The 9,639-nt window shown below is 36.5% G+C and overlaps 1 protein-coding gene across 2 annotated transcripts; it reads left to right on the forward strand.

Moving 5' to 3' along the window:
* Positions 1-6,336: 6,336 nt before the first annotated feature.
* On the forward strand, positions 6,337-9,302 carry LOC126789316 (actin-1). 2 transcript variants are annotated; one of them, XM_050515446.1, is made up of 5 exons: positions 6,337-6,543; positions 7,162-7,253; positions 7,334-7,727; positions 8,168-8,781; positions 8,899-9,302. In XM_050515446.1, the coding sequence occupies exons 2-5, from the start codon at positions 7,194-7,196 to the stop codon at positions 8,962-8,964; spliced, it is 1,134 nt and encodes a 377-aa protein (XP_050371403.1). In that variant the 5' UTR covers positions 6,337-6,543; positions 7,162-7,193; the 3' UTR covers positions 8,965-9,302. The 2 variants fall into 2 exon arrangements, with proteins under 2 accessions (XP_050371403.1, XP_050371404.1); XM_050515447.1 differs by lacking the exon at positions 6,337-6,543 and adding an exon at positions 6,612-6,639.
* Positions 9,303-9,639: the final 337 nt, after the last annotated feature.

The raw sequence follows: 9,639 nt of genomic DNA on the forward strand, positions 1-9,639 counted from the left end.
ATAGAAATAGAAAGAACTCAAAGAAGGCGGGTTGCTCTGGAAGATAGGGAGAGAGAGAGTGTGTGTGTGTGGGGTCTTCGCTTTCTCCATGAGAGTCAGCCATTTTAAACCTAAAATTAAAATCTCGTTTTGGGCAAAATCCCTTTTGGTGATCTGATTGATGTTATTCTACGATTACTTTGATCAAAAGGCACGTGGTTTAGCCACCACACACCGTCTGATCATCCATCTGCAAAGCCCACCTTTCCATAACGTGCTCTGCTTTCATTTTCTCGCGCGATTTTGGAGGAGGAGAAGAAGGAATGTGTGTCGGGTAGTTTGTTTCTTTCTTTACTTCTTCTTCTTTTCCAGAACGAAAATTTCCAGTTTTTTTATTAGAGGTTTTTTGTTTCATTTTCCTAACCTAACTTTGCTGGGAATATATAATTTTAAATTTTTGATTATATTCTGGGTGGAGTACTGTTGTGAGGGAGCCGGGTTGATATTAAAATGTTCGGCCGCAAGAAGGACAATGGGAAGTTTACAGAACTTCTGTTTGTTTGGTGAAGGTGGAGGACAAAATGTGTACTGATTGTGGGAATAAATTAGGGTTTGTATGTAGCTCCACCATGCACGTATAATTGGTACCTCTAACAACTATTTTAGGCTTTCTGTTTTGGGCAGATGTAATGGAAGCCTTTGGTTTAGTTGTTTATTACCTACGACTAATGTTAACTAGGTTCTAGAATGACTAAACGAGATTATCTCTATGTAGCTAGTGTTTTACGTAACCACTTTTCTCTATGTAGCTAGTGTTTTACGTAACCACTTTGCTTTCGCATTTGGGTTCAAGTTTGATGACGATATATAAGCTCGCTCTTCTGTATGTCCGATTCTGATGCAATCCTTTACTCCTTTAGTTGCTCGACCAGATACCCTAACTAATTTGCCACTTAATATCTGGATAGGAACTTGAGATTAGGTGTAGAGGAATTTTCGTTTTCATACCTATCCAGTCAGATGACAAATGAAACACCCTACAAGAAACATGCGATTGGAATGCCTTTAATCCTACCCACTTGGTCTTAATTATTATATATCCCTTAATAGTCCATGCAGCAACCAGATCTGGTCTACCATGCATCAAGCAGATAGGTGCGCGGGTCAAATACCCTAAATCAGTTTGTGAAATAGTGTTTTCAATGTATTATAGTTTTATGTATTATAATTTTTAAAATTACGTGTCGTATGTATCACGTTGTCTTAAACATCAATCTTTTTTAGACTAACTGCTTCAGATGTTTTTCTTTGTAATTTATTCATTTAGCATAAATAAATAATTATATACAGGTTGTATTCAATTCATCACGATGTGGCACGCATGAAAACTTTTAAGTTACCCACCCTTTGATCTTTATCATCATGATCATGAAACATTAGATATTTTGATTGCGTACGTGATAGTCCGGGCGGATCCTCTATGTTAGCAGGGATGCTCAGCAAATTAGAAAGAAAAAAATACTAGTAATGATACTTTTTTTTTAGTTCAAATATTTTCTACACCCACCCACATCTAATTCCCTCACCTACACCCAACCATTTTACACTTAAAGGATAGGGAAAATTCATCTTCTTTCTTACTCTTCGTATTCTTCCCCAATTACCCAACCCCAAAAACTAAAGCCCTAATTCATAAATTAGATTGATTGCATTTGGGATCTTGGGATTGAACTCCACACTCCACACTCCACATTCCTAATTCATATATTATTTTTTAATGATTATAGGTTATTAGACTAAGATGATATAATGTTGATCAGAACTTCAGCCAAAACAGAAGCGTCTGAAAAAAAATTACTTTTTGGCGATTGTATGATCCTTTATATTGAGAAAGAGTATGCTGAATCTGTAAGAAATAAAGAGGTTATAAAAGAGTTTAAAGAACTATCGACTCGTATAGTTAAATTTAGTTAGTTTAACATTTATATTATATGCATTTGAGGGGTATACTCATTACATTCATTCCTGTTTAGGTGTATCTATTTTGGTTTCAATTATTAAAATGTTCTCGCACCGTCGATATTCTCACTATTTTCTTCTTCTTTAGTTTAAAACTTTAAGTATCCCAAGATAGCAATTCAGGATCCGCCACGGGTGATAGTAGTGTACGTTTCCATGTTAATTTCAAAACTAACATATATAATCCAAAACGAAAACGTTAACAGAGCCGGTGAGCCTCAGCGTCATATTACACTTGGATTATATTCAATCCATTGACCATCCATGCATATATCATCCTACTGCAGCAGATCGACACATGAGAAACATCGCATTATTCCATATTTAGAGAAGGCTGCCTTGGCTGCATTATGTATATCTTCTGGCCACCGTGGGACCCCAACAATTGCAGGCCATTTCGTCGATGTAGATAGTGGGGAGTGCTGCTGGTAATGAATGAAACATGATGCATGGGAATGTTGCTTCTTCTTTCTTCTTCTTAGAATCTTATTCATCAAGCTTTGGATTCCTCATTAGTCATTTCTGTGTGGGAATGTGGTTACCTGCTGGCCCGGCCGCCTGCCCAGAATCCTCCATTTCAGATCGATTTGGTAAAATCCATGCATATAGATTATAAACACCAAGTGTTTTAATAAAAGAAAGTAATACACGTACAGTGAAATCTGGCTGTGATTCTCCAACAAGGGAGATGGAGATTAGAGGGAGAGAGAGACGATAAGTTGACGATATATGGGATGAATGGCCTGTCTACGGTCTACCAAGTTAGGGACCCAATTGGATTGCTTGGGTTTCACCGCATCTCGAACATCATATAAGGAACCCAATTTCAGGACCACTCCTATGCTTCATATATTTTGGGAATTTATAATTTCCACTTTTACAATTTTTCTAATTTTGCTAGGATAGCATACCATATTGATATTTTTTCTTACTTCTCTTCAGAACAATCACACGATGGTTACATGGTAGCAAGGGCGAATTAAAATGTCTGAACAACAGGGCTATAAATCATTTATGTGTTTTTGTTCGTCTCATTCGGCTAGTGAAATAGATAAGAACAGTCTGAGCTAAACTATACATGTCTCTTAATAAGTTTGTGAATGAATGTTCTTCAAAGGTTTTATTTTTTATTTTTATCAAATTGCAGTAGACCGCTAGACCTCCAACATTCATACTCGTTAAAGCATGATTTAAATTCATGTTTTGAATTCGTCAAGACGATACAACTCTTTGGATTATATTGTAACCATATGCTATCATCGTTATAAGAATCACAACACAACGCACTTCCGAACTCAAAATAAGAAAAAAAATATGTAGTCAAAATAAGATGGAAAATTCATGACTTCATACAATATCAGCTAGCATTGCAGATAGCAGACTTCACTGTACTAAAAACTCATAATCATGAGAATAAAAATATTTAGCTAATTTACAAATGATATAAATTAGATATTAGCTTGCTAATTGCAATGGTAACCTGAAAATATATAAATGGTCCCGGACGCATTGATAATTTAGATGCACACTAGCAAAGTGACCTTCTTTTTTTGGGGCTTAATTTGTTACTGCTAAGTGCTAACGCATTAGTTTATTGATGCATTATTAGGTGACTGAAATTAAGGATATTGGCATGCTAATGATAACGTGGGGGGTATGTACCTAACTCATACTTAAACAAAAAGGGGGACTACACACACTCTCATACCACATAATTACTTAGCATGCTCATGCCTAATCATTTTGCTTCCCATCTCCGATCATCATGTGTTTTGGTATCTCTAACAATCATCTCACCCGCAAAATGTCAAACCTTTTTGCTCTCCCCTTTTCGTATATCTTACTTCTTATATTCGGTATATTCCCGCCACTGTTTTGTTCTATCTTTTGTTCATTGCACTGAAAAATTTACTGTGATCGAGCTTATTAATTATGCAATAACGTTGATGATTCTTAATTGGCTATAGGTTTAATTTCAGTTGTGACATTAAGCATATTATCTATTGAAAGTATATACATTCATTTTTATTCTTCGAAAGATCGGTCTGACGACTTAGCCGAGGAATAGCTAAGTTTCATTCCCACTAATTATTCATAATATTTGGCCACCACGAGAGGGACGTACGCTGGTACGCAATACCTGAACCTCGAGCAAACCTTGTTGCGTTACACTGATCCTCGTGGAGCGGTACGTAGAGGACATCTTGTAAGAAACCGGGAGCCTCCTCTAAACGTAGATCATGTATGCTCGTTGTATGTAAAGAATCAGCCAACTGAAGATTGTTTGGTCTTCTGTTTCGTTGATTGTTTAGTAGATCGAAGGGACTCATGATCAAGGGAGTATAAGATACGAGCTACACACACATAAACATTAATATGTCCGGAAGTCCACGTACGTCAAACCATGTGTAAGTTTAAAATAAGAAGGAACAAAAACAATTTAAGAGTAACCTCCTTTAGTTTGAGTAACCTCTGCAGAATCGAATGCAAGAGTTAGTTTCCCACTTAAACCATGGTGGTGCTTTTTTCGTCGACGAGGTTGAGGTTGTCTTGCTTCGAGGCGGGTCACCTTGAAATCTTGAATGATGGAGTGGCCGCAGAGGGAGAAAGTCCGGCCTCCGGAAGTGGCAAGGAAACCCTGGCTCCGGGGTTATGAGTGGACTTTTTAGGCCTGGGCTTGAATTCAGATTTGGGTTTGGTTTGGGCTTGGCCTTTCGGGTCCCGAGTAGCTAAGTCCTTTTTATTTTTTTTTCAAATAATTTGAGGTAGGGTTTTGAGTCAATGTTGTTTCGGGTTCTACCTTGACAATGTCGTTGATTTTTAGTTCTTGGTTTTCTGTACAATTATTCCTAAGGTCCTATATTACCCTAAGTTAGATTTTTGGCTTATGTTTATTTTTCATGGCTCACTATTGACGTAGTCATGAATTTCCCTATGAGTCTTGCTGGTAATATAATATTTGATATATATTTATGAAAATAATGTCTCTAATGATTTAAAATAAGCTCTTAAATTATTTTTTTGTGGAGTACTATTTTGGAAAATATAACAAGAGATATATAATGTAATTGCAACATTTTAAATTATCAAATATTTTGGACATAAAAGGTTAAAATATAGTTGAGTAATTTTTTGGGTATTGAAAGGGTACGGCTATTGCCACCCCATGATCTACTTTGTTCACCCTCTCAACTCTTTTCACCCCATATGATTTGCCTAAGATTTTTGGAATTCATTTATTTCTCTCATATCATATATTATATCATCCGAATAATGATCCATCAACCTGCTAGTTCTTTTTTTAAATTTAACATTAAATGTTCTTATTTCACCCATTTCTTATTCTAAGCTTTCTTGTCCTTATATGACATATCGAATTTAAAAAGATTTTTTTATAAATAAAATCTTTCAATTCATTTACATCAATATAAAAGGAATAATAAAATTTACAATTATGTTTCTATTAATCTAATTCATATATTTATTCTTTTAATATTTCTTTTTATTAAAAAAAGTTTATGTGTTAATCTAGTATATATAAATGTTAAAAAATCATAGTTTAACAACTTTGACTTGTAAAAAAAAGTCGGTACATTATCAGCTTTGAGCAATGAAAAAAAATTGATTTTTGTATTAAATTTTGTTTTTGATGTTTTAAAGGTATTATAAAGATTTTATTAAGTTAACAATAATTATTTATGATGTTAAATTTGAATAACGAATTATGTATGATTTTTAACAGAAAAAATAAAAATATTTCAATAAAAAAAGAAATATTTCATATTCGGGTGGAAAATATCAATATTCAATGACAAATTAAATATATTTTGTATAATTAATTAATTAATTATATAATTTAGAAAATTAGTGTACTTAATAGTTATTTTACACTTGGGTAATATAGTATTTTAGTAGTTGAAATTTTTTGTGGGGTAAAAAAAAGAGTTGCCGTATGGAAATTATGCCTAAAAATAAAATGAAGTTGATACATGAGCTCTCTTACTCTCCTTAATCTTTCAAATCTAGGTTGTAATCGATTACGACCGGAGGATGGGCATCATCCCTATAGTAAAGACATGAATTCTCTTCTTCGTCAATCATCCATTCAGTTTTCAATTCAATTCCAAATAAGTAAACAGGTCCTATTTAAATTTATTTTTTCTACTAACATTTTAGTCAAATCAGAGCTCAACACCAGACCTTACACAAATCGGGGCAAATAGAATGAAAACGAACCCGAATTAGAGCCCCAAACCTCAGCCCAATTCGGAGCCCAGAGAGAAATCAAAGGGACGTGGAAAAAGTATGCTCTGCCAAGACACCTGGACTGCGAACCAGGCTGTAGTTTCGGGAACACAGATCAGTAAGGCACGCGTCGACACCTCCTCAGACCTCGTCCCACAAATGGACGGCCACGATTGCTCGCTGAGAGAGTTGTGGGATTTAAAAGCACAAATTGAGGTGGGGTTTGAGGTCTTATTTGAACACAAGCGCGCGAGATCGGAGTGCTCCTTCTTCCTCCTCCACCCCCCCTATAATTTCAAGGTCTGATTTTCTCTTCCCCAAAAATTTAATCGCTTTTATTCAATTCAATTAAAGCTTGAATGCCAATTAGTCGTCTTCGTCGATCTGAAATTTTCGGTGTGGAATTTCATTTTCGTTTGGATTTTGTGGTTTCTGTGCTGATCTTTGGTTTCAGATCGGCTGCATTGTTATCATTTATGAGATTCACGTATGTAGTTTCTTTGGATTTGTGAGGTTTCTTTTGTCATTTGATTCGCTCAAGAATTTTGATGTTGTTTTCGGTTCAGGTATTTGATTAAATGTAATGATTTGGGTCTAGAAATTTTGTGGTATAAGCAAAAGATTGGGAAATTATGATGCGAGAGATTTCAGATTTTGAGTTTTGTAGCTGCATTTGGAATAGGTTCGATTTCGTGTATCATTTTTATCTCTGGGAAATGACATTTTGATGAGTGATATTAATGGAAAAGTGGAAATGGAATGTAATTATACGTCTTATTTGTTTGCCTATAATGATTGAAGATTCTAGAATGAATTGGTGCACACCTTATGTATGTGTATGATTGTGGGTTTCATTCTGGCTCCCTTTCATAGTATTATATGCTTCCCTTATTCATCATTATTCGTAATGTGGTGCAGTTGATATACATCTCTACAACTGGTAAAAGAAAATGGCTGAGGCTGAGGACATTCAACCACTTGTCTGTGACAATGGGACTGGAATGGTTAAGGTAAGGCATCAGGATTCTATATTTCGTTCTATTGAGACTGTTCTGATCCTAGTATATTATGATTTTGATGCATTGACTAGGCTGGATTCGCCGGAGATGATGCTCCGAGGGCTGTCTTTCCCAGCATTGTTGGTCGCCCACGTCACACTGGTGTGATGGTTGGCATGGGTCAGAAGGATGCCTACGTTGGAGATGAGGCTCAGTCTAAGCGTGGTATCTTGACACTGAAATACCCTATTGAACATGGTATTGTGAGCAACTGGGATGATATGGAGAAAATTTGGCATCACACTTTCTACAATGAACTTCGTGTTGCCCCAGAAGAACATCCAGTTCTACTCACAGAAGCGCCACTGAACCCAAAGGCCAATCGTGAGAAAATGACCCAAATCATGTTTGAGACTTTCAACACTCCTGCCATGTATGTTGCCATCCAGGCTGTTCTTTCCCTCTATGCCAGTGGTCGTACAACTGGTAAGCAATCTGACTAATGTAGCATGTTGTGAATTTAGTTTCACGTTCGGCTGGGGTTGCTATATGTAGAATGAAGTTTACATATTAATATCGTTGTGCAGTATTTTGGAGATGCTCTTTTTTATTTTTTTATTTTTTTTGGTAAAGGGGTAAGGAGATGCTCTTAGTTTGCCTTGGAATAGATAAATGTGCATATTGTTTTCGAAGATAATCATTTTAGATGCTCTTAAGATAAAGCAGGTGCAACTGTGGTGTGGAATCACTGGAGAAAGTAAATGATGTGCCATCCACAAATTTAAATATGAAATAGTTGGGTGATCCAATTTGATTAATAATATGAAATATTTGGCCCCCTGTCTTCCATTATAATTACTAGCATTGCTTTGGCTCATATCAATTAAGTAGTTATTGTCAATTTTACTTCTAAAAATTCTATGCAGGTATTGTACTGGACTCTGGAGATGGCGTCAGTCATACTGTTCCCATTTATGAGGGATATGCTCTTCCACATGCTATTCTCCGTCTCGATTTAGCAGGTCGGGACCTCACTGATGCTCTTATGAAAATCTTGACTGAGCGTGGCTATTCCTTCACCACCACTGCTGAGCGAGAAATAGTCAGGGATATGAAGGAGAAACTTGCATATCTTGCCCTTGACTATGAACAGGAGCTTGAAACTGCTAAGACAAGTTCTTCTGTTGAGAAAAGTTATGAATTGCCTGATGGACAGGTGATCACCATCGGTGCTGAGCGATTCCGATGCCCTGAAGTACTTTTCCAACCATCCATGATTGGAATGGAAGCTGCAGGCATACACGAGACTACATACAACTCTATCATGAAGTGTGATGTCGATATCAGGAAGGATTTGTATGGGAACATTGTGCTCAGTGGTGGGTCTACCATGTTCCCCGGCATTGCTGACAGAATGAGCAAGGAAATCACGGCTTTAGCACCAAGCAGCATGAAGATCAAGGTTGTTGCTCCACCTGAGAGGAAGTACAGTGTCTGGATTGGTGGATCCATCCTCGCATCCTTAAGCACTTTCCAGCAGGTATGTCATTTCAGTATATATGAGTCTAAATTGAATTTGCATATTACAACTAGCAAATTCTTGTATGACTAAGCTTTTAGCAATACTAATGGTGTGTTATCTATATTTGGAACACAGATGTGGATCGCAAAGGCAGAGTATGATGAATCTGGTCCATCAATTGTACACAGGAAGTGTTTCTAGTGCTGCTGGATGGGAGTGGTGAGAGTGCGAGGTCTAGTTTCAAGTACAGCAATTGCAGCTTGCAAGTTCTTCACCCTACCTTGGCTTCTGTAGAAACTTTTGTGTCCAGTGTTGTCACAACAATGAACTACGAGACGTGGAGGCTACAACAGCGAGTTATAACTCTTTTTAGTTGTTATTCTTCTGCATTAACTGTTGAACAGTATTATTAGGGCAATCTATAAATTTTTGTTTTTCCCACCTTTGCTGATCTAAAACAAAAATGCCATTTAAATCTCGAGGGCTTCTCTGATGATTTAATAAACTTTTGTTTTTGTAATGTTCAAGTGGGTTCTGATTTTGTCTTTCTAATTTTAGGGTGAGACTCCCTGGTTTACTAGGTCTCCTCTTCTTCGGAGTTTTACTGTTCTTAATCGTCTGAATCTAGTGTTACATAAATGATAGTATTTCGACCTCTGTTCATTATATTGCCAAGTACAGTATCACAGTTTTATGGCCATCCATCTCAAAGTGTTTGATCTACTTAAGAGTCTCGAGTTCACTAAACTAGATGTTTTTTCTTACCTTTGCTTGAATGTTGTTGGTTTTGGTTTGTCTGTTTTAAGATGAAGGAGTGACAAACTATGGCATAACAAGTCAAATCAACCACAAGGTAGGAGTCTCTCCACAGGGGAG

This window comes from Argentina anserina, chromosome 3 (assembly GCF_933775445.1).
Source record: "Argentina anserina chromosome 3, drPotAnse1.1, whole genome shotgun sequence".
Classification (NCBI taxonomy): Eukaryota; Viridiplantae; Streptophyta; class Magnoliopsida; order Rosales; family Rosaceae; genus Argentina; species Argentina anserina.

What these genes read in the sequence shown, in the direction of transcription:
- LOC126789316 (XM_050515446.1), top strand. Translation starts at nt 7,194, where the DNA reads ATGGCTGAGGCTGAGGACATTCAACCACTTGTCTGTGACAATGGGACT. An exon ending in ATGGGACTGGAATGGTTAAG is followed by an intron (nt 7,254 to 7,333) that starts GTAAGGCATCAG and finishes TGCATTGACTAG; the next exon opens with GCTGGATTCGCCGGAGATGA. An exon ending in CCTTAAGCACTTTCCAGCAG is followed by an intron (nt 8,782 to 8,898) that starts GTATGTCATTTC and finishes TTTGGAACACAG; the next exon opens with ATGTGGATCGCAAAGGCAGA.